We start from the raw sequence: 24,934 nt of genomic DNA, 5'->3' as shown, positions 1-24,934 counted from the left end.
TTCATAATATCTTTCCCAAACATTAATTTAGATAATTGAAATTTAGGTTTTTCCAAGAACAAACATACTTCATCCGATCCATAAAAATTGCAGCACTTTGAATTTTAGGGGGAACTTAGATATATCGCATATGCTCACTAATGTATAAGGAAAAAAACATGTTTTCAAAATATGATTTTTTACAATTCTTACTAATACATAAGTAAAACTATTTATGGTCGATATGGTGCCTTGGAGATAATGAAAATTGAAAGGTTGATACATTATAATTCAATGTATCATCTTCATCATAAAATTGTACCCCGTGCAAAATAAAGGTCATCATACTAGTACAAAACAAATAGGGGAGAACTAAAAGGCAAATAAATGGCACCCCCTTCTTAGCAACATACATTCCCAATCTTCCTTAGTTCAGCTATTTTAACATATTTGATGAAAATGTTAATTACCTGACCAATCAAAGGATTCAGACGAATAAAATCACAAATGCAATCAACCAGCTTTCGACGTCCAAACCAATCAAGCAAATTAGACTCGGCAACTTTGTTCAACAAATCTCCAAGTGGCAACAAGCTCTGTAATCACAATGAATGAATAATTCATATCAATGAATCTCTTGTCCTTACAGAATCATTTAAAAAAGGAAAACAGATCATATAAAATTTTGTAGATGTTGTATGACTTTTTATTAATGAATTAATATTATTACTGAAAAAATAAATAAAATAAAGAGATGCCGCATATGTAAAATAATTCAATTTGCTTCTGGCCTGTTCTCTTCACCTCAAAAAAAAAAAAAAAAAAAAAAAAAAAAAGTATTCAATAAAAATAATTTTAAAATAAGCTTAAATCAGTAAATTAAGTTTTAATCTGTAAAAGTCAATTAGCAAAAATTTAAGTTGATCAAAAATAATTTCAATTCAGTAAAAATAATTTCAATTTAGTAAAAATTATTTCAATCACCAAAAATAAGGGGAAGAAAACATGTCAGCTAATTTTACATTGTCTCCATAGCACTTCTATAAGACAATACTCAACAAATATTAGATATACCACAAGCAATGTTGTAGTCTAATATGTAGGATGTCTTCCTTTATATGAATATCATGATTTGGAAACCTTTTGTTCAGCAATCAAGCTTCCTCCGTTGTTTTTAAATAGCAATGCCGGAAATTTTACACTACTCAAACAAACTCCTTTGACCATCTTTTGTGAATAATAAGTTTGAAAAAGCAGAGTCACATAGAGTCTTGTTAAATTCATCTCGATATATACGTATAAGTTATTAGTTTATATAATTTTTATTGAAGTATAATGAAAAATGCTCATGGTATAAAGTGTGCATTAGCAAGTGTGACAAACCCAATGTTGAAATGATAAAAGTACGAAGGAAGTACATTTAAATTCAATTTTGCAAGCTTTTGTTTGGTTAATCAATTTGCATCACATATCACATAATAGAGTAAATCCATGAATTATAATGGATCATCCCTAAAACACAATGACTGAAAAAAAATTATTTGGTCTAGCTTAACAAAGCCCCACTCCACCCCAACTCTATACATGCTCTCCACCTCTTCTCCACCATTTCACTTTCCTCATATCTAAACCAATGACCACAGGTACTGAGTGCTGATCCACTCCCTATCTAAGAGTAACTGTTTAACCAAATACCTCCCCCCAACACAACCCACTATGATGAGTATTCTTCAAAATGACCCAATAGATGAGATCCCCAAGCTCAAAAGAAGAGGTTTAGTTTTGGTAGAAGGGTTAGATCTCTAATAAATCATTAGTTCTCTTTAATTTTCTGTATCAAGCATAAAGGTTTTACAAACTAAAACTCAAGAAAATTAGCACAACCAAGTTGCAAACCCCTGGAACTCTACCAAAGCAACGTGGCTAAGTCAAACAATGATACCAACTGTAACATCCAACCACTTCAGCAACCCACTTTGAGTAATAAACACCTAATGGGCAGTTGAGCATTTGGGCACATAGACTAAACCCCTTGAGTTCAAAAGGAGCCCGCTTTGTTATTTTGGTTAAAGGGTTGAACCACTATAATCAATCACTCATTCAGTTCCCTCCCCCCCCCCCCCCCCCTATCCTCCAATGCGGAATTAGGAAGTCATAAAAGCATGAGTAGGGATAAGTCATGCGGATGCAATTTGGAGGAGAACGAGAAGTAATAAATCATGTGGAGGCAAGGAGCGAGAAAGAAGAGAAGTGATGGATCATTTAGAAGCAAAGTCTGAGGAGTCGTAAAGAGGTGATGTTGGAGGAGGAAAAGAAGTGAGGTGTTCCCACACTAACAAAAATGGCATTATTTTCCATGTAATCTCCGGAGTACAACTTAAAAAACTACCTGCTAAAATAAATTTATGCCCAAGACTTCAAAAGATGAATCAAATTCAGAAAAAAAGCGGGAACTATCAGTGAACAGCATACCAAGCAATTTTGAGGGAAAAAAAAAAAAAGAGAGAGAGAGCTGCAAACCATTCAGGAGCTAATAAATAACAAAGCAATAAAGAGAAGCTCAGCTAGATCCCCAACTACAGCAGAAGGGCAGTACTGAATTTGGACAAGAATATGAAATTACACCATCCTGATGGAGTCCCATGGAACTCCGTTCATTTTCTACACATTTAATCCCAAAACAATAGAACATTTTAACTTTTTAAGGAAAAAAATTACTAAAACAACAAAAATGGATATTTTGCTGCATCCTCAAGAAAATTTAACAAAACAAAGGGATTAGGACAAAGACAAACATATCATCAAGCCAATAAGATTTCAACCTCCCAATGGGGGTATCCAAGATTTGTTTACAGAATTACAGGCAAAGGATCAAATTTTATGAATACCTTCTCATCAAATCTTTCCTTCATAGACTGAAATCCATCTTCATCTTTCCCATTGCAACGCCAGTATAGCAAGGTTGCTAATAAGCAACATATTGTAGTTAAGACATCAATGCAAGGAAGCCTCAGGCTCAGTTTCAGCTCAAGAATTTCATCCACCAAGGCAACCTAACCCAAAAAGTTTGTAAGAAACAATAAGCGATCCTTCTCTCTCAAGATAAAGGTTGCACTTTCCGCTTTCATAAAAAGTAATTACTATGTTATCTAGTTCACAAAGATTTTCCAGGAAGAATATACCATTTCAAAGAGGGATTCTTTATTTTGCAGACTAAGATATGAAGGCACATATATTCTCTAATTTACAATGTATTGTTACAATAAAGATAATGAGGAGAATAGATTACCAAGTTAGTTAGCTTCGCCAAAGAAGACCAGTGAGGACTCTGGCAAAGGCTGTACAAAATCCTTTCACATACCTGCCCAAAACATACAGAATAACAGGAATATTATTTTAGCATACATCTTTAAGGGTTGAGGGGGACTTTCCTCAAATTTTGAAATGAATACTGTGTAAAAACAAAATACCCTGGAATCTCTTTCGGAGCTTAGAATGTCAAACAAAATATCCCATGTAGCCATAGGCAAAACTGAGAAACAACTAGCCATTAACGATAATGTGTCCACTTTCAACTTTGATCCAGTAAGAAAATTTCCAGCCCCAGTCGTCCCATCAATAACAACATCACTAGACTCATCAGCCATATCCAACTCCATGTCTATAAGCCTGCTTTTGCTTCCCTCCAACGAGAAGGGTTTATCACCAGAGGAGCTAAAACTGGAAACCTCTGGGGAGACAGTCTCACCTTGTAGGTTTTGGTCACCATTAGAAAATTCTAGGTACAAATTAGAAAAGGCCTTTAAAAGCCTTTCAATACAAAGAACAATTGAACTACGAAATACAGGATCAACAGCAATTTCTTTTCCATCGCTGAAAATTGGGCAGCTGAGAAAGCTCTTGAAGCAGACAACAGAAGAAGTTCCATCAAGACTGGGATTTGAACTCCAGAAACTATGAGTTTTGACATCCTTTACTGATCCTTGAACTATTGCAACAGCTGATTCAATCAGATCTGACAGGCAGTTGCCAAGTTTTGCACGGAAAGAGGATATCTCGTCTTTTTGTCTGCATTAGTATATACCATCAAATTTACCCACAGATAAGTAATTCCACATACGTTCAAAGAAAATGTAGTCAAAAACAAAGAATGACAATATTCAACAATAGATTTGGTAGAATAGGAACAACTTGAAAATAAATAGGAAGATCTCAGTGAATTTGAAACCTTTGGGCTATGCTGTATTACAATTACATAGCACCTAAATAGCTAACTCCTAGCAGTATATGGAAACTTGTATGTTCTTACTTTTTTTTTCCCTTTTAACATGGGGAGAAATTACTAAAAAAGTTTGGTTGTCAAAGATATCTGAGAACACGGAATAACAAAATTCAATTGAAATGTATATAACGGTCACGCATGAACATATAATTCAAAGATTATGAGCATAGAGGTATTGCCATAGGTATAATAAGAAATATGCAAGGGAACAGAATGCGCTTTACAATAAGAATGTCTAATTCAAAGATCTGATTTCATAGTCTGAATGTATGGTAAAAACAACATGCAGGCATAAGGGATCAGAATGTGCATTTTAATATTGGAAAAAAAAAATAAATAAATAAATAAAATAAATTACGTCCTTAATTCTTTAAATCCACACACAAAACTTGGACCATAAATATCTTGATTGTCTATCAAAATAATTACTATGTACAAAATTAGATATCTTATATTTAAGTATTGAGTTTAATCCAACAACATTTCACAAAATAACATAGATTATATGTACCTCACACTTAAGTAAAAATATGTAGTTAAAGTTATAATAAAGCAAAAGTCAAATGTTGCATACTATGAAGAAAAAAGGAATACAAAACAAAGTGTGGACATATGATTGTATATTATGAAGGTATGCTAAAAAACCAAAGAGGTTTATAAAGAACATGTAGGCATACTAAAAAGAATATGCAAGGGATCCGGATATCCTAGGCCCATAACATAAGAATTGAAACTCAACAATATCTTATGTTAAAAAACACACAACATGAAAAAGTAAAGAAAGAAGAATTTGAAACACTTGGACTATGCCACATTACAATAACATCAGAAAGGAGATAAACAGCTGATTTTAACAATACGTGGAAATCTATTTCTAGAAATAGTAGAAGCGAGCAAAAAGCGGTACAAACAGTTAAGTAGGAGAGAGGCTGACCTGGTTAAAACAGAGCCATAAAGGATATTAGACAATAGCGAGCAACAAAGAAAGATGTCAGACAGATTCTTTTCTGTCTTTTTATCCAGCAAATCATAAAGAATGCAGTTCTCCATCTCGTTCAGCAATGGATCTCTTAGCTGACGTGGGAGGCGCACACCTCGAGAGTTACAAGATAATGGCACCTAAAAACAGAGAATCACTAATAAAATTACCTCTAGTGCACTTGTGTCAACTAAAACAGCCTAATTCATTTAGTAATGATACAATTACGTCCTTTTATCAGCCAGCTCCCATTAGTAGGTAATTCTAGACCCCCAACACCCCCTACTACACGATATTCTAAGAATTCGATTTTGTCCAATTTAACAGAGGAGTTCAATGGATTACATTCAGTGAAACTTGCTGCAACAGCACTTTAAAGTTCAGACATCAATGTTTTGTGAAATTAGCCTAGCCAGACTGTTTGAGTACAAGTTGTACACGAACATTGTAGTCTAAGTCCGAATCTTACTTTATATAATATATAGGTGCATTAAAAGTAGGTGTTAAAAGGGTGGGCATAAAACTTCCATGGGAATTGCCCGATTTCAAAAATGATCTTTTAGCTTATCAAGCTATAATGGGACCTTTTGTCATATCTAGCATCAGCTTGGAAACTAGTAAAAATTTATGGAAATAGTCTAACCATTATCACTTAGGTAGCAGAAACAGCCGTTTACTGCAGTGAATCAGCTGTTAGGCCGAACCCTACAAGAATTATAATTTTTCTCATCCATCTCACAGCCCATGCCACTAGGAAGTTTCTTAATATCTAAGTTGGTCTTTTAGATTAGAAATAGGACCTAAGTTGTATGGTGTTCGTGTTCCACTGTTGTGTTTTGTGAATCCAAATGATAGTTTAATTATGTTGAATATTTACAACAAAAAGTGACAAGGTCCTAGTGATCAACTGATCAATGCATATCAAACAGGCAAACCGCAAAGATTGTTTACGAACAAATAGAGAACTCAAACAGTAGCCAAAGTAATATTCAGATACCTTGTCGTGGTGATCAAAATTGATTTCTGCAAGGGTATGTACAAAACAATCAAAATATTCATCAGATTCCTCATGCTTTTGTTGATCTCCCTACACAAATGAAACATCATTCAAGGATCACTCAACAATTCAAATTAACTACTTGATCTTAAATACAAATGGAATCCATCATAGCCCCTTTAGAGATATTAATTGCCCTAAACAATGAAATTTTTTCAATATGTTCATTCCAAACAGATATGACAATGGTGACATAAAACATACAGGAAAGAAACTCCCATATATTATTTTATAGCACCAAAATCCTTCCAACTATTTAGCATACCCAGCCAAGGGTGCATTTCACTTGTTAAAAAAAAAGGTTGCAATCACATTTATTGAATGATAATATTTTGGGAGGAAGAATTTTAGAAATCAGTATCAGAAAAATTCTGTCAACTTTTTTTTCCGTAGATATACACTTACATAGATTACTCTAAGCCAGTCAACTTCCTTTCCAGCAGCTTCATCATCACAATAAGATGAAAACCCTCCACGATGATCCTTGATTATAGAAACTCCCACACATATAGCATACAGTGCTGCTGGCAATAATATAACCACATGCTCATCCAAAGTGAGAGTCTCCTGCATCTCAAGATAAATTAAAACTCCATTATAGCATATTCCAACAAGTTTACGTGACAAAGTGTTTAGCACAACACAGTAATATGGAGTATAAAGATACTAATCAGATTGCTTATAATGATTCAAACCCATTGAAGTTTAGCAACTATGATGTCACTAACCCTTGTGTTGATAATACTCATAACTCCTCTCAAAATATTTTGTCTGAGATATAAATTGTCGCGTAGATCACCCTGCAAAAAAAGATGACACATTACAAAATTCTCATGAGTCACCTTGTTACCACCAAAGTAATTTATTCTTCCAATGAAGCTTATTTTTAAGTAAATATTACTTTTGGTAACCATTGCAAGTTCTCTATCTCAATTAGGCAATAACAGCTGAGGTATGCATAAAATATACTTCCTTTGTTCCACAAATATTACAACAAGGATGAAATTACGCATCCTAATTCCTAAACACATTTTGTATGTTAAATATCTATAATTATATGAGTAAAAATTATAAAAAGTTGATATTGTGAAAGAATTTATGAGACAAATCTAACAAGACCCCACATGACTATATTTTACTTTACTTATAAATCATAATATGTGGTCAAACAAGCGTGATGAATAGTGTAAAAGTCCAGTTGTTGCAATATTACTAGAACGGAAGAAGTATGTGTTTACACCCTAAAGAAGAGCACATCGCCTCATTTTACACAGAACTATCCATGGTAGATCTTCTAGCAAATTGAAATTAGAAAGTGAAAACTGACAAATGTTGTTAATGTTGTAACCATCGCCAATACAAAAGATTTTTGAGCTTGCAATAGAATTCCAAACCCAGTGAAGGCATGACAAGATTAAAGTATGTTGACAGACAGAGAAGGGAATAGCAAAAGAGCATAATACACCAGTTGCTGACAGATGCATGGCAATAATGCCCATAAAAGAACATGTGAATCAGGAACAAAAAACAACAATGAAAACATGGAGACTATTGGATAACAAGCTTACTTGAGAACCTTTTCTGGAGAAATAACAAGCAATGAAGTACAGAGCAGACCTGTAGAAAATTTTAAATAATAAATAAAATCTGCAAATAAGGTTGCATAGAAAGAGAAGGGCGGTGGGGGGAAGAGTGCAGCACGAAGATAAGCTATGTCTTTAATATATGCTTAATTGCTAATTTCTAATGCCACTAATAACTTGCCACTAAACTACTCAGGAATAGGTTTTATACACTGACTTCACAATGTATTCACTTGATTCCTAATAAAACACTCTCAACTTTATCTCTCAAAAGTTTTACTTTTTAATATAAATACATACTAAAAACAAAAGAAAGATTAGAAGGAGACAAAAAGGAAAAAAGTGCACCAAAATTGAATTATGCCTGAAAGAGACAAGCCAGGGGGAGCCCCATGAGTTTGACTCTAAGAAAGGCTAATTATTAAGGGTAGAGCCCCAATGACAACATTAGGCTAGCTTAAGTATGGAAGATGTTCCCCTCACAATCTGGTGGTGCACTAGGAAATAAAGAGCCAATGGATTATCAAGGGTAGAGCTCCCCCTTGTCCAGGTTCAACACCCTTTTTTTCAGCTTTTTCTATAGGAGTCAAGTAAATAAGTAATTATACACTACTTCGTAGTAGATTAGAGGGTTGAGGGTAGCAGTGCAAAATCTTATTAAAAAGTAAAAAAAGCTTACGGAGATGAGATACATCTGAAGCATTGGAGGTCCCAAACATCCTGCGGTACTTCTGTCATATTCAGCATATCCTGGAAAATTGATAGTTAGCAGCTTACTTAAATAGTTTAATTGCTGAGGTTATCAGATTTCCATTAACAACAAACAGCAGAATGCTGACTCTCAACAGTAATGTTAAGGTAATATGAATGCAGACACACATGTGAGACCAAATATCCAAGCAGTCTGAACGCAGCGTCTGCCTGCACATCATCAAAGTCGGTCCAGAAGGGGTTAGTGAAAGGGGTATTTATTTAAATGTTATAAAGAGCAATGCTAAAAAGAAACCAAGAGTTCTAATCTATAACATGTAAGAAAAAATAGTTACTTCCCTATAGACTACTGTAGAAGGGGAGGAAAAAAATAAAAAATAAAATAAAAACAACTTATTGGTTCATAACTTCAATAGGACTTTCGACAACTAAGCTTTATCTTTTGTAGTGCACATTTAAAACTACTAAAAGTATAGAACACGTTATTTATAATAAAAGAAAGAAATTTGCTTCATCAGCATGCATTTAGTAACTATTCTAGCATAAATAACTACACACCAGAATCATGTGTTTTCTATCTGTACAAATTAGTTTTCTAATGAAATTAACCATAGAATTAAAGGTAACTGTTAAAGTAGTCTGTTACATTACAAATTAGTACTTACAACAGAAGTGATGCTGCTGAGCTTTGGGAAACCATGAACAAGGCAGCTCCAAACTGTTTGCCAACCTCGGAAAATCTGCCAAATTGAGTGCAACCAATATCACCATTTTCCGACAATGAATATAGACTAGATAATTGAAGTGAAATATTCATATGGACTAAACAATGGCTTTTGTTTGAATTTTTCCAAAATCACAGTGTCTTATATGAATTCAGAACTCAAATTATAATATCACGGTAAAAACAGATAAAAGAAATGTCCACTCAGCTAATTTTGATTCATAGCTTCATAGGTAAGCCAGCATACAATGTTAATTTGCACCTATCTCCTTTTGGAAAATAGTTTGTGTTTATAGCAAAGAATAAGAGAAAATACAACCAAAAGAAAAGAATTGCTCACATAAGACATCTATCTACGAGTCTGCATATCTACAAAGAAAAACTCCTAAAAGTCACAGCTCTATGCTCCAGCAACACTTATTAACCCAACTCGTTTCCAATTGACATGCAACACAGCCGATCCATAGAAGCTAAACCAGTACCATCTTGAGGCTCTTTTTAGGACCCCAATGCATTCTTGTTGAGCAATAGATTATATGGCAAATGAACTACTTATAAGCTAATCTAGAAGCAGGCCATCATCATTGGACCACTCATAGAACAATCATCACTTTCATAGCAAGTATTAGATCCATTAGCATCTTTTTTTTTCTCTTTTTTTCTTTTTTTTGATCAAGATCGAAGAGCTTAGGGTTTATCAAGAAAATTCTCCCTTAATATTTCTGTTTTATTTATTTCACTTAGGGTTCTCAATGCGTTATGACCAAAGGACCATGTAGGCATGTAATGTAGCTCATACACAATACAGCCCTTTGTCAAGCCCTATCTTCATTAAATATCTGATAAAAAAAGAATATATACATGTCGAGGATTCACTTTCACATCTGATTGTATAATTATAGAGAATTCACTTTCACTTCTTACACCACAATATTACGTATAATTATTTGTTGAAAAATTGGACGCAAAGAGGTGAGCCCTTATTCATAAAACAAAGGCTCTTTTTCGAACAGAGGAAAAGATAACTTATATGAGACTGAACCAGTTGATTATACCCAGAATGGGAATTGTTATCATAATAATAGTATACCTTGTTTGAGATTGAAGACGACTCCAGCAGGTCTTTCTCCACAGACACTAGGGGCAGAAGCACAATTGAGAGGTGATGTAAGCTCCTTCATGCATGGGATGAAAAATTAAAGAAATTGTAATCAAACAGATAAAGAAGATATGACGCGAAAATTGTAAAAAGACTTCTTAAATTTAGGCTAAGAAAAAGTTGATAGAAAGATTCCAGGTTGAAACTTGACAAGATCACAGAGCTAAATGATATTTTTATGTTCAGCATACCGTAGTGTCCACAGCAGACCATCATAAGAATGCTCCACATTAGCAGCAGACAGGATTCTACAACATAGCACATGTCACAACGACCAGATAAACAAAGAATCAGTCAACACGGAAGGCAAAAAAAATATATTAAAAGGCCATTGACAACTGCAGCTACTCAAGTTTATCAGTGAGATAGGAAGGCCAAATATTTGTTACCTTACCTTTATATTACAATAAAATGGCAACAATCAAACATGAATACATCCATTCCATTGATTGGATCTGAGTGGACCAAGTAACTGCAGTTTTAACTCTAACCAACTAGCCCAAAAAAGACATTGAAAAGGCAATAATGTATTATTATTAATTTATTATGAACAGCGTATAAAAGCACGCCTAGGCATGTTTCCTAGGAGAGGCGCATCAACAAGGCGCACCCGAGGTGCGTACCTTAATCACTTATTCACTCTAGCACACAGCTTTTTTATACATTGATTACAATGATATTATATACGATGTATAATAACAAAAAGAAAATAGCTTCTACTAAGATACACCCCTTAGCCAATATTCTGATACAATGATTTGAAGAAAAATATAGAAGATAAATGAGAAGATGATTATTCAAAAAGAGAAAACATACACCCAGGCATTTCAGAAATTGGAACAAACAAGAATCAGGTTAAGTCTAACAGTACACGCCAACCATTACAGAGGAAAAAAAAAATCAAGAGATTAAAAGCCATAGAGCTTGCTGAAGTCCACGACAAAACAAGTGCTCAAGATCAGGCAGCCAGCTTATTGCAATACATCTAATACGGCATTGGATAGGGAAAAGTAGAGGGAGAAATTCTACGTAGAGGACATGTCAGACTTTCAATATAAATACATACTTTTTGTACCTAAACTCATTTGCAAATTATACTTAATTCCTTTTTTAAGGTTTTCTCAAACTGTTTGGTGTTTTTATGCGCATGTTTTTCCTCTCTTTTTTATCTCCCCTAACCCGTTCTATAAAACTTTCTCAATTTTATTTAAAATATTCACTTTACTCCGCCCCATTTTTTGCTCGCTGTGTTATTTCTTGTTTTTCTTCCTCTTTCATTGTATTTTTTTTCTGTCTTTATTACATTTTTTGTGGACGGTTCCTTATGAAGATTCATGTTAGCCGACCCCATGTCACTTTGGGACAATGGCTTTGTTGTTGTTTCGAAGGTGGCCTGCAGGTGAAGAGAGGAATCTTGACAAATCCACCTAGTGAAACCAGCAAGGGTTTAGTCTGCCAACAACAATGCCAGTGGCTGATACTAACCCCAAAGTAGTGAAGTACCACATCAGAGAGCGTCAGCAAGAAGAAAAACAGGGTTGATGCCCTTGATGGTGGAATTCTAATGCAGTCAATCTTCCATTTTTTCATAACAAAGATTTGACCATTTCTAGGCGGGGCAGGGGGGTTCACAATTAAAAACCGTTGAATTATCCTGTCCAGTGATCCAGGTTATAAGTTCTCAAATGGGAGAGCAGGAGGGGGTAAGGAAGAAGGATATATAAAGATCAAGAAAGAGAATCAAGAAAAAAAATATACCTCTCCAAACTGGAGCATATGCCGTCAAACCAATATGCAAAAAGTTCCTTAGGTAAGCGAGATTGGTGGCTGTGGCATAGATGACAAAAGACAGCATGCCTGTTGTAAATCCCCATTAGATATATGAATCTTATATATTCCAGATTGTACACTCAGTATATAAGAATCACAAGAACACATTACTCATCAAAACAAACATCATAAGCATATTTTAGAAATCAATCCTACCTCAAAAAATTTACAAACCTTCCTATTTCTTCAAACCTCTGCAATTAATTAGATTCATTAATAAAAGTTCACCCACCTTGACCCATGATTACCACAAATGGATCCGGCAATTGAATCGGTCATGTTGGGTACAGAGACTAAAGACTGATTCAACTTTGGAACTGTTTCATTTATTTGGGTCCAAGTTATCAGATCACAAGTTAGAATGTGCTAGACCTTGAGCTTGAACTTCCATATAAAATTAACTCTATAAGGTATAAGTATATTGAGCCATGTATTCTGGATCAGTACAACAAGTCTTACTAAGTTATTATTAAATGTAGTAGGCAAAACTTTACTCAAAATAAATCATAGTAAGAAGATATTCATTTTTTATATATACTAGTACAAAAATTTAACCAACAAGAATGCTAATATATAATTCCTTATTAACAACAAGCACAAAAAGTGACTAAATCTAATCAAAACACGAAGCAAAGATAAACTTAGAAAATATATTGCAACAAAATCACTTAAGTCAAAAATCATGAAATTAAAGGCCCTATGCAAAGAGATATTGCTTGAACTAAACCCATGTCAACAAATCGCGATATAGAGAAAAACAAATGACTAAATTATGTTTCTGTAACTTAAGTTGTAGAAAATTGACAAGATGGCAGTCATCTTTAAGTTTAATAACTTGAGTGGTCAATTAGTTATAGGTTCGTAACTATCATAGTCCCACTATTTGTGCTCGAATTTACTAAGTAAATGTAAGCTTAAGTAGACTATTTAATTATCTTGTGGATAGAGAACTTTAATTAACTTAAGACAATCTAGGATTTGTTTGATTCAACTTTTGATCAAAATAATTTTTGAACAGAACTGGGCCTTAAAAGGTAGCCCAACTGGCCGAACTTTAATAAATGTACTATAGGGTAACATCAATCTTTTGACACTATTTACTTAAATATATAAATCAACATACGTAGTATATAGTAAAGAGGGAGTAGATTTATAGGAGGTAACAACAACCACTTCCCCTGCATGTCATTGCTTTCAGTTATCAATTTACAAGTCAAATAGTCAACAACATAGCCACGCAAAAAGAAAAAAAAATGTACATATATCCCCAAAAGGCCACATTAATATACATAATAACAATATTTACTCAATAAAGCATATATAAACTTAGCATTCAAGCTTACCACAGCCATTTTCCTCTTGTCAACTGTTCTTGCAAGTAGGCTGCAGCATTTTCCCTCCTTGCTCGTTTTTCAGCCACTGGTCTTTTAATTACACCAACACATGCCTGCAAAGAAGAGCAAACAAGATAGTACTGGCATGATTACAAGCCTGTCTCTAATTGAATATTGAAAAAAATAGCAGTAATGAAAATGTCTATAAAATATTTTCTACTAGTCCAGTGAGGCAGCAATCAAATTGACATGATATAAGGTATTTTTATTTTTTTCCCTAAATCCTTTGAAACATGGGGGTTTGTTGGGCTTCATTTCCTTCTAAATTGGCTCATTTGCTAGTTGCCTATGTAATTATGTATAGTTATGAAAGGAATAATGAGCAATTAATCCAAATCTTTGGAGACCAGCATGCCCAGCTACACTTTTAATTTTGTGACTAGGGAAAAATAAGGATTGTTTTTCTGTAATGGATGGACGAGATGTGATTTTTTGCAGGACACAGTACTTTATCTTACTTGGCCAGGTTTAAACTTGGGCCTTTTCTAAGATGATGACTTGTGTGGTTGGTGCACTAATTTCAAATATTAGATTCTTTAAACAGGATACCTTGAGCCCTAAGGTTTACATTCTCCAGATACAAATTTCAGTAATGGGAAAAAGAAACTATAAATGATTTTAAAGGTTCATCTCACACGTCTCCCTAATACTCATCGATGAGTCTAAGCGCAATGGAATGAGGCTGACAGCACTTGAACGACAAATCGACAATTACATAATTAGGAATGAGGAAGAGCATAATGTCAATTTTCTCACTGAGAGAGAGAGAGAGAGGGGATAATATTGTCCCTCAATAAATACAGTGAAATTCATCAAAAGTTCTACCTTATCAAGAAACAATTTGTCGACATGATAGAATCATTGAAACAAGAAAAGTGGCAGCTATATCAATACAGTGTAGTATGAAAAATAAGAGAGCTTCAGGATAACTACCCGGTAGAAAACAAGTGCTGCTAGCTCCAGTAGACTGCGATGAGAGCTAGCTAACATTCCGAACTTTTCATCTTTTGATGCGTCAGACCTGAGATTGACAATAAACCATTATTATTTTATTGCTAAATCAGCAATGTTTCTGTGGTTAGGTTGACAGATGATCAAATTTTTACTCCTGTTTCAAAAGAAAAGCTAACAATATTTTCTCAATTCTAATATCAATCCTAGACATAATACATGATTGGGTATTTTTTCCAATGTGAGTAAAAAAAAATTGTGCTTTCCACGACAAGGAAGCATGGAAAAGCAACAAGTGATGTCAAAATGTTACTTTTGTTTACAAAAAGTAATATTTTGTTAGATAACATCTAGAGATTCTAGACAGTATCTAGTCAGAATTTTTCTGGAGGCTTTGCATGTCCATGGCTAATCCAGATATCAAGCTCCACTAAGAAATCTAATCGCCTCTAACAAACAAGACCATCTACCTCTTGATCTCTAACAAGCACTTCCATATACCTCAAAATACTAAAGCAACTAGAATCAGGAGGAGGAATAGGGACAGAAATTACTGAAATCTCACCGTGATGCAGAAACGCTGGGGATACTGTATTGATCTAGCTCCTTACTGAGTAGCTCTAAAAGTTGTTCTACTAAAGGGATGCCATCTTTATCTTTATCTTTATCTTTATCTTTATCTTCTTCATCTTCATTAACTCTCATCAAATGTAGCTGTAACTTCATGTACAAAATAAAACCATCCTACAAAATAGATACAAGTCTATTAGTTGAATTGGCAGTTATAAGGAATCACATGTAAATGTTGCAGAGGGCATAAGTTAATTAGTTTGAGACCTTGAGATCACGATCAGCAATATGCCAATTATCAAATACAAATCGCTTCACAGATTTATGAACATCCAGGGACTGACGGCCTAGATTTGGACCATCTTTTAACAAATACGAATTCAGACACTCAATTAGCTTGCGTGAAATCCTCCCAACCTCCCTGCAAATTTCAGTTAAGGTAAAGAGCTACATTCTGGGAGACACTAGCAAAATAAGATAAAGCAACAAATACAATATGAAGCATTTTTGTAGGATTGAGTGATGTACCTCATTGATTTAAAGATCTCGATAAAGAACTCAACTATTTTTTCTCTTAGATGATCAGGAAAATCACCAGGAGGATTTTCAATTAGAGAATGCAGTGTCAAGATACAGCGAAAGACTTCTTCTTTGGGATTACTGGAATGACAAGAATCCTCCTCCATTACACTTGGTTCAACTTTTTCCATGTACAGACGCACAAGCCCTTCCAGTAGATAGTAGATAACAAAAATCAGATACCCTAGAGAAACAAGGCCACATCTTTTTGAAGAGAGATACAGATGTCAAATAAGATACAAAGCAACTCACCAGAATAGACACGATTTCTCATGTGAAAACAATATTCATGTACTGCCAGAATATGCCGCAGGATAATAGAGTATTCAGAGTGAAAGCTTGGAACATCTTTTAAAACATCCCAAATGTGATTATAGAGAGACTTCACAGCTGCAATAAGTGGCAGATTGTTTCCTAGCAAGAGTAGAAGCAAGTAAAAATTTTAATTATGTGTGTTTGTGAGTAGGTAAAAAAAAAAAAGTATTAAACTAGACTATAATCCCCTTTTTTCTATATTTCTGCTATTAAAAGTAGAGACCTGCATGTTTATATACATACATACATGCTAGAAATACATCCTAGAGTTATTGGTGTTCCTTATATAAACTGCAAGTTTTTATACCATAAAAATAAAGAAAATTATGTTACAAGAGACGGAAAAAAAAACGGAAATTGGTGAACTCTAATCATGCAATAGCATACATAATCACCATCCACCATGAACACACATCATTAGAAGCCTTCAGCATTCTGTGTCAGCTACTTCCACACTGAATACACAATGATTGTCTCACCCGAAGAACACATAAATAAAATCTTGAAGAGGAACAAGTCCACAATTTTACATCCACTGCAAAGCACCACATTCATAGACTACTTAACAAAATAAAAGTAGGGACACATAACCGAGATAGGTCAAGCCCTTGGACTAGGTTGTTCTGTAAAAGTAACTTTTTCTCACATCCAAGGAGGCAAGGAATATGACAAGTCTCCGCTTGCAATAAGTACCACAGTCATATAATATTATAAGGACAATTTAGCAAAGAATTCATAAAAATCTTAAAGCTATTTTCCACAATGGAAGCGTAAATACAGCGTTATTTACTGCAGATAGAAAAACAAGAGGGAGCAAACGGTCAAATTTTGCAATCCCTCGGGAGTATGACAGACTGACAGTGCCACTATATATTTGCTCATGCATAAATGACTAAAACAACGTGAACAGCGCTTCATTTGTCGGTGCACATATTTTACAATTTCTACACAAATACACACAATGAGTATCCAAAACAACAGATTAATTGCCTCTTTCTGCGTACCATGTCAATTGTCAAAGCTTACCGTTGCTGCACAGAATAAAACATAACTTCCTAACAATGTATAGGGTGCATTAATGCAAATATGCAATTCCACTAACCAACGGTCTATAATTCCAAAATTCGCAAACATGATCGTAAATTCATCACATTTTAATGATACACTACAAACATGACAGATATATTACACTTCCATCCATAATCTTACCATAACTCTTACTATCATGTGCCCGTTGCACAACAATCCGAAGAGTTTTAGCAAACATCAACTTCGGCAACCGCCTCTTACTCGCCAATATCTCCTTATTTGTACAATCAATCAGCAAAGTAACAAGAAACGGCCAAGTTTCAGCTGCATTGAAATTCAAAAACTGCTTTAAAAAACCTTAAACATTCAAAAACACAACACGACACGAACTCGAAACACGAAAAATGAGACTTACAGCCAGGAATTTCATCTGGTCTAAGCATCGCAGTCTTACGACTGAGAAATCGACAGAAATTAATCGACCTTTCGCCTCCTAACCACGTATTCAGCAATTTCATTCCCTCCTAAATCATCCGATCATCAAATTGAAACCAAAAAACATCAAATTGAAAGCATAATCAAACAATTACAAGCAAAATTCAACGAATAATTAGGTTTTACATACTTCTCGAATTTTTGCTTTATCGGAAGAGAGTTTGGAGACGATCTCATGTATGTCTCTTGAACTAACTGTCGCCATGGTTGCATCAATGGCGATTGAGAGGAGGAGGAAGAAGAAGAGAGTGGTTTGGTAACTGCAAAGAGGTTGTGGATGATAGAGAAATGGCGGGAAATAGAAGGAAGGAAGGGTTTAGCGAGGGTTTTTGAGTGAGAAAGTGAAGAACATTCCTTTCTCAATTGAATATTGCAAGTTTGCAAATTGGAGGTCATGGGGTGGGTCCCAAGTCCACCATTATTTCTCTCTTTCAGGTCAAGTTCGGATAAAATATGCATGTTCAAAATGGCAATAGCGGTCTACTACGTATAATACAATGGGTTTTTCAGTATTGATCACACTTTGGCCTAAAACTATTATAATGGACTATCTAAAGACCTGCTTATAAATTGGTAGTCTGACACTCCGGCCCAAAAATTAGATCGAAATTTTTTTTGATGATCCACATTTACTTTTCTTGTGGTGTGCAATTGAAATCATATGACTTACAGAGTACAAAATTTCTAAACTAATGGGTTTATTATTCATATTATTGTGGAACACTTATTTTCGTACTCCATTCCTCTTATGTAGGATATTTGATTGCTTAAATTGAGTTAGAAAGCATAGTTAATTTGATGGAATTAGGTGTGATCGTGGTACATGAGGCTTCAACATATTGAGTTGAGATTAGGGGTATTCATTATTCAGATTAAAACTGAAATCCAATGCAATACAAATAATATCCAAATTGGATTGAAAATTTTCATTTCATAGTTAAAGACATTGATCACATTGGTGTTTTGCATCATGTAATAAACTATGCATAAAGCTCGAAGTCTTGTTGCGCAAACCGATAGGAGTTCTCAATTGCATCACACGATTGAATGAATTGGATTTAGGATCAGTTTTATTCAAGATCAATTCAAGGCATGTAGCAATCATAAGGCAATGTTTAGTTCACATGAGAAGTAATTTTCCCATGGGAATTCTAATTTTACGGGGAAATACTTTCCTTTGGTAATCCATTGGAATTGGGCTAATGTTGTTTGTTTAACATTGTAGGAAATTTAATTGCCTAGGTTGTCACTTTCCCTACTCTGTTTGGTGTATACATCTATTTCCCGTGGCATTATATCTATTTTAACTACTTTTACTTCACGTTTTAATAAACTTTAAGGATATTATCGTGATTTCCCTGAAAATTTGACACAAGAAATTCAACTCACCATGCTTTATTTCAATGTTATTACTTTAAAATTTCGAGTTTCCATCTTTATTTTCTTTTGGTCAACCAAACACACACAATAAATACCCATTTCCTAAATCGTATGTTTAAGGAAAAATGGATTTAACCTAACTACACCCAATTTTAGAGCCTAAAGGATATCTAATAATACCTCTAATTCGTATTATATGCAAATTTGATGTATTCCCTCCGTTTCATAATGTTAGTCCCATATACTATTTTGGGCGTTTCAAAAAGATCTACCCATATTAAATATATTTTAATTTATAACTTGATTTTTTTGGAATTAATTGGTTGTGGATTAATGATATGACTCTAAGTAAGAAAATCTTTACCTTAAATTATGCAATTATGACTTGTATTTTTCTATTAAAAAATCAGAAAGTTAAATAAGAAGGTAAGCTAATTATAAATTATGTTGTACTTTAATGTTAGATTCCAAATATATTTCTTTTCTTATTTTATGTGATTGATTTCATACGGGACTAACATTATGGAACGGAAGGAGTATTATTTATGAGATATATAGTAATATAGTATAAAAAAAAATTCAAAATTGTATATAATACAAATGGGAGGTCTATTCATCCTTCCTAGTCAACATAGTCTTCGTACTAGGAGAATCTTTTTGAAAAGATTTTATTTCCTCAACTTTAAAGAATCTTTTGGGTCAAAAAAACTTTAAAGAATCTTCTCCTTCTCCTTCTCCTAGTCAACATAGTCTTCATTATTTCCTAAAATTTCTCCTACCATATCAATATATACTCCGTATCATCTTCCTTCAAATTAATATCAGCTTTAATTGTGAATAAGAAATAAAATTAAACGGACTTCCTCCTCTTCTCGCTCCTCTCTCTCACTTCTCCATTGAAGCGCATTCAACATAGCGTCTTCTGATACTTGCATCCCGCATTGAAGCAGCTTCTGAGGTAATTTGTTGTTGTTGTTGTTGTTTTTTTTTTTTTTTTTTTTTTTTTTTTTTTTTTTTTTCTGTATTTACCATGTCAATTTCATAATCTAGGGTTTATCGTTGATCTAAATTAATTTAATTATAAGTTTAGGGTTCGAATATGATTAAGATTATATATCTATATGAAAGATCATAAGCAGCGATTTTGTTGTTAGAAAAGAAAATTACGAGCCTAATTTGATAATTGAATCAAATATGCCTTTCCTTTCTTACATTATTTATGTGATAATTGAATTAAATTTGGTTGTTAATGTGTATTAGTGTTGGAATTGAATTATGCGTTGTTTATCATGGAGAGAAATTGTGATCAACGGTTTTTGTTAATGTGTTGCGGAACCCTTTATTTACGAAAATGTCATGTGATGAACGGTTTTGTTTATCTTGTATTTTTCTGGAAATTAATAGTCATAGTAATAGTTGCAACAATCAATTTTGATGAGGTACCAAGGTGATTTTGTTGGCTAATTTAAGGAATTGGTTTTGAAAGGTGTTAAGAATTGTGGTTTAATTGAGTAGTTCTGAGAATGGGAGGAGGATTCAGAGTGTTGCATTTGGTGCGACCTTTTCTTTCATTTCTTCCTGAGGTGCAAACAGCAGACAGGAAGGTACCCTTTAGAGAAAAGGTGATCTACACTGTTATCTCGTTGTTTGTATTTCTGGTGTGCAGTCAGCTTCCGCTTTATGGAATTCACTCCACCACCGGGGCTGACCCGTTCTATTGGATGCGTGTCATCCTTGCTTCCAACCGTGGAACCGTCATGGAGCTTGGTATCACTCCCATTGTCACTTCTGGGTTGGTCATGCAACTCTTGGCAGGGTCTAAGATTATTGAAGTCGATAACAATGTACGAGAGGACCGTGCACTTTTGTAAGTATCATAATGTGCTTTTGTATCCTTTTGTTGAATGCTATGGTTTGTGTCTGTGGTTCTTTTAGAATTATCAAGTTTCATATTTAGTAATCTACTTGTAGGTATCAATAACTGATATGTTATAAAATGTGAACTTGGAGGGTGGGAAATTCTTTTTATGTGGTGAAGACTGAAGACAATACAGCAGGAATATGTTGTTTATTTTGCAAATGCAATAGCTTCCTGTATCTTGATCGCAGATTGTGTGAGCAAATATATGGCTGTCTTAAGTTATGTGACTGTTTTTTTTGCTCGAGTTGCACTGAATACTTCAGCAGGAATGTAGTGTTTTTGTTATAATACAATAACCTTTAGCTGCAGGAGCTTGTAGATTGGATGAGTTGTGTATTTTAGTCGTGAGTTATGCTTTCTTTTCGTTTGAGTTATATAAATTTCTAATCTTTATAATGTTTTATTTAAACTTAGGAATGGTGCACAAAAGTTGTTGGGTATTCTGATTGCTGTTGGTGAGGCTGTAGCATATGTTCTTTCTGGGATGTATGGAAGTGTTGGACAACTTGGTGTTGGCAACGCAATTCTTATCATTCTTCAACTATGCTTTGCTGGTATTGTAGTGATCTGCCTTGATGAACTTCTTCAGAAGGGTTATGGTCTAGGTTCTGGCATTTCACTTTTCATTGCAACCAACATCTGGTGAGCTTTAATCTTTATTGTGTCGTGGTATTCTATCTCATTAAGGTGTAGAGTATTTTTGTTAAAACATTTTGTTTTCTTGATTTGTAGTGAGAACATCATCTGGAAAGCATTCAGCCCAACCACCATCAATGCTGGCCGTGGACCTGAGTTTGAGGGTGCTTTAATTGCTTTGTTTCATCTCTTAATTACCAGAACTGACAAAGTTAGGGCCCTTCGTGAGGCATTTTTTAGGCAGAACCTTCCCAATGTAACCAATTTGCTCGCAACTGTCTTGGTCTTCCTCATTGTCATCTACATCCAGGGATATCGTGTTGTCTTGGCTCTGCGTTCAAAGAGCGCTCGTGGCCAACAGGGCTCATATCCCATCAAGTTGTTTTACACCTCCAACATGCCCATCATTCTTGTATCTGCTCTTGTGTCCAACCTTTACTTCTGCTCACAGGTACTGGAGTTAGCAATTGATTATGTTGTCACTGGTTATTTTATGATTTATTCATTTATCCCCAGGAATTTAAATGTGTGGTTTTGTGCAGTTGCTATACAGGAAATACAGCGGGAACTTCTTTGTAAATTTGTTGGGCATGTGGAAGGAGTCTGAATATGGTGGTCAATCAATCCCAGTTGGTGGACTTGCTTATTATATTACTGCCCCAGCCAGGTGTGTATCGCTCCCAATTTAGTTTGATTAGTTTCATGTTTACCAGTTGTTTGATTAGAAGTCTCATTATTCATGTGTTGAACTTGCAGCTTGGCAGACATGGCAGCACACCCTTTCCATGCTATGTTCTATATAATTTTCATGCTTTCCGCATGTGCTCTATTCTCAAAGACATGGATTGACGTTTCTGGATCATCTGCTAGGGATGTGGCTAAGCAACTCAAGGTAACATATAGAATAACAGTGAAATTTGTTTCTTGTTTATTTTTATTTTTAGATATATATATTTTTTTTGGTGTCTTCGGAGAGGAGACTGTTAAAAGCAGTCTGTTTGGTTGAAAGATTATCTCATGGTATATCGTGTGATTGTGAGATGATCCATTGACCTTGCAATAATATTCTTAAATTTTCCAGCAATGTGTTATTAATTTGAGTTGTGACTTTGCAGGAGCAAGGTATGGTTATGCCTGGACACCGTGATTCAAACTTGCAGAAGGAACTCAACCGTTACATTCCCACTGCTGCGGCCTTTGGAGGCATGTGCATTGGTGCATTGACAGTCTTGGCAGATCTCATGGGTGCCATTGGCTCAGGAACTGGAATTTTACTTGCAGTGACCATCATTTATCAATACTTCGAGACATTTGAGAAAGAGCGAGCAAGTGAACTAGGATTCCTTGGGCTTTGAGCGCCCTAAAAATATGTATAATGGAAAAACATATTAAAGATAAAATTTTGTATGAAAATAAATATATTAATGCGCAAATATGAGCTGATGAAGCTAGAATGCTTTACGTCAAAAAAAAAAAGAAGGAAAAAAAAAAAAAAAAAAAAAAGCTAGAATGCTAGATAGTTGGTCTGGAATGAGTTTGAATGTTTGATGGACTATATTTTATAGTGGAACATCAAATACTAATTATAAAACAATAACAAATTTACTAATATATAATCATAATCATAATTTTGATTGATTGAAAAAATAGAATTATGAGCTAGTTTATTGATTGTATAGACATAAAATAAATAATGTACTCCCTCCAGTATTATTTAAGTGCCCAGTTTGACTTTGACTCTATTCACGTGCACTAACCAAATGAATTATTTGTGCTTTATATGTAGTATAAACTATAATCAATGAATATCGAGTACTTGTTAGGGTCGTCATATTTCCTATTATCAACATTTTATAATTTATACTCATGGATTAAAGCTATCATTATTCAAAGTTGTAAATTGGCAAGCTAAGTGTGTCAGTCAAACGAGAGCACTTAAATAAAAACAGAGGGAGTAGTTTTAGTATGTTTGTATCATACACATGTCATAATTTAAGTGAATGATGTATTCTTTGAAAATTCAAGCAATATAGCTTGAGTGAGCAGAATTGTTTAATCTAGCTACATCAATCTTTCCACGCCAATTTTAAGCTATATTATGTTCGAGTAATTTTCAAGCAATTTAAATACAAACAAGTTCTTTTTGCATACCAAATATACCATTGGAGATGCTCTTATCTTACAATACTAAGATAAAAAATTTCAAACTTCAAAAAAAAAAAAAAGTTGTGTGCATATAAGTTACATACAGTAGATGGATAACGAGGGATCAAAATGGTTCTTAAAGTAGAAGGAAAGTATCATGAATTCACACAAGTAATATTAATAATCCGTAATAATTAAGGTGAGTGTAGACATAAATTAAAGCACATTCTTTGATGCATAGAAGCTTGCTAATCACACCTGTCCTACAATCTACGGACTAATGGACGATATAGTCCAATTCCAAGCCACCACTACTACTACACTAGCCTTAATTTAATGTGGGCCCACTAAAAAGAGTGTTGGACCTGGGCCCACTAATTATGGGCCCCATTTATAAATAAAGACACAAACGCTAGAATGCTGCATAAAGTGAAGAAGAGATTTGTACAGTACAAAACTGTATGTGTGAAATCCAAAATCAAAATGCAAAGCAAATTGTTCATAGTAACAAAAACAATGTTTCCCTACTTGTACACGTTGCATGCATATACGACCAAAATTGTTGTTAGTCAAGACTCAATATGTTTATTAATATATGATGTTCTTGATTGTTATAATGTTAAAGAATTATTACATCATAAATTAAGTATTGAGTAGCCAGGGTTCATTCATTGTATTTAGCTTTCATCATTTTGCACGCTTACATATTGTTGTCATTTACTTGTATTATGTATATGACTCCGTTCTCATTGGTGTTAGACTTTTTTTTATTTATTTTCCCTCATATTACGCACTTATATTATTGTTACATACCTTGTATTGTTACATATTGGTGTTAGACAATAATTACATTATACTTGTATATAATATATGAAGCTAGATAGTAGATAAAGAGTATATAGGGGGAAAATGACATTAAAATTACCGGTACAAATTGTTATCTTTGTACTCGTATAAATTAAGGCATAACGGAGGAATAGATAGATAGATAGGTAGGGGACTAGGGAGTACTAAAATGAAACTCAGGATGTTGCTGTTGTTACGCATTGGGTAGGACTTATAGGAGAAAGAATGTCTTTCTGAACTATTCTGTATCTACTCGTAAGATAATTTCATTCTCTATTTTATTTAATTAAATAACTACTCGAAATACTACCTCCGTTACCTATTATTTACGACGATTTGTCATAAAGTAGAGAGCAAAAATGTCTAATC

General features: G+C 34.2%; 1 protein-coding gene and 1 pseudogene across 2 annotated transcripts in view; one reads left to right on the top strand and one right to left on the bottom strand.

Moving 5' to 3' along the window:
* LOC145567222 (serine/threonine-protein kinase ATM-like) overlaps window positions 1–17,951 on the bottom strand; it is a 48,845-nt pseudogene extending 30,894 nt beyond the window's left edge. Inside the window, exons 1-24 of the transcript XR_014095529.1 lie at window positions 17,768–17,951; window positions 17,558–17,666; window positions 17,323–17,466; window positions 16,051–16,212; window positions 15,748–15,946; window positions 15,487–15,640; window positions 15,215–15,393; window positions 14,632–14,719; window positions 13,648–13,751; window positions 12,233–12,331; window positions 10,666–10,722; window positions 10,406–10,490; window positions 9,257–9,331; window positions 8,760–8,801; window positions 8,560–8,630; window positions 7,866–7,914; window positions 7,026–7,097; window positions 6,703–6,864; window positions 6,238–6,327; window positions 5,196–5,380; window positions 3,450–4,047; window positions 3,269–3,340; window positions 2,868–3,032; window positions 450–575 (exon numbers count right to left, since the gene is read on the bottom strand). The product of XR_014095529.1 is annotated as a serine/threonine-protein kinase ATM-like (transcript). The remainder of the gene's footprint in view (window positions 1–449; window positions 576–2,867; window positions 3,033–3,268; window positions 3,341–3,449; window positions 4,048–5,195; window positions 5,381–6,237; window positions 6,328–6,702; window positions 6,865–7,025; window positions 7,098–7,865; window positions 7,915–8,559; window positions 8,631–8,759; window positions 8,802–9,256; window positions 9,332–10,405; window positions 10,491–10,665; window positions 10,723–12,232; window positions 12,332–13,647; window positions 13,752–14,631; window positions 14,720–15,214; window positions 15,394–15,486; window positions 15,641–15,747; window positions 15,947–16,050; window positions 16,213–17,322; window positions 17,467–17,557; window positions 17,667–17,767) is intronic.
* A 1,818-nt stretch (window positions 17,952–19,769) lies between these two features.
* LOC145568340 (uncharacterized) lies at window positions 19,770–23,151 on the top strand. Its single transcript, XM_081627771.1, has 7 exons — window positions 19,770–19,975; window positions 20,504–20,884; window positions 21,353–21,580; window positions 21,671–22,025; window positions 22,117–22,241; window positions 22,331–22,466; window positions 22,690–23,151. Exons 2-7 carry the CDS (start codon window positions 20,541–20,543, stop codon window positions 22,927–22,929), a joined length of 1,428 nt encoding a protein of 475 aa, XP_081483897.1. The 5' UTR covers window positions 19,770–19,975; window positions 20,504–20,540; the 3' UTR covers window positions 22,930–23,151.
* The last annotated feature ends 1,783 nt before the right edge of the window (window positions 23,152–24,934 follow it).

The sequence above is a fragment of the Chenopodium album genome, chromosome 11 (assembly GCF_948465745.1).
Source record: "Chenopodium album chromosome 11, dcCheAlbu1.1, whole genome shotgun sequence".
In the NCBI taxonomy this organism is placed as follows: Eukaryota; Viridiplantae; Streptophyta; class Magnoliopsida; order Caryophyllales; family Amaranthaceae; genus Chenopodium; species Chenopodium album.
This window is presented reverse-complemented; position numbering and strand designations above follow the sequence as displayed.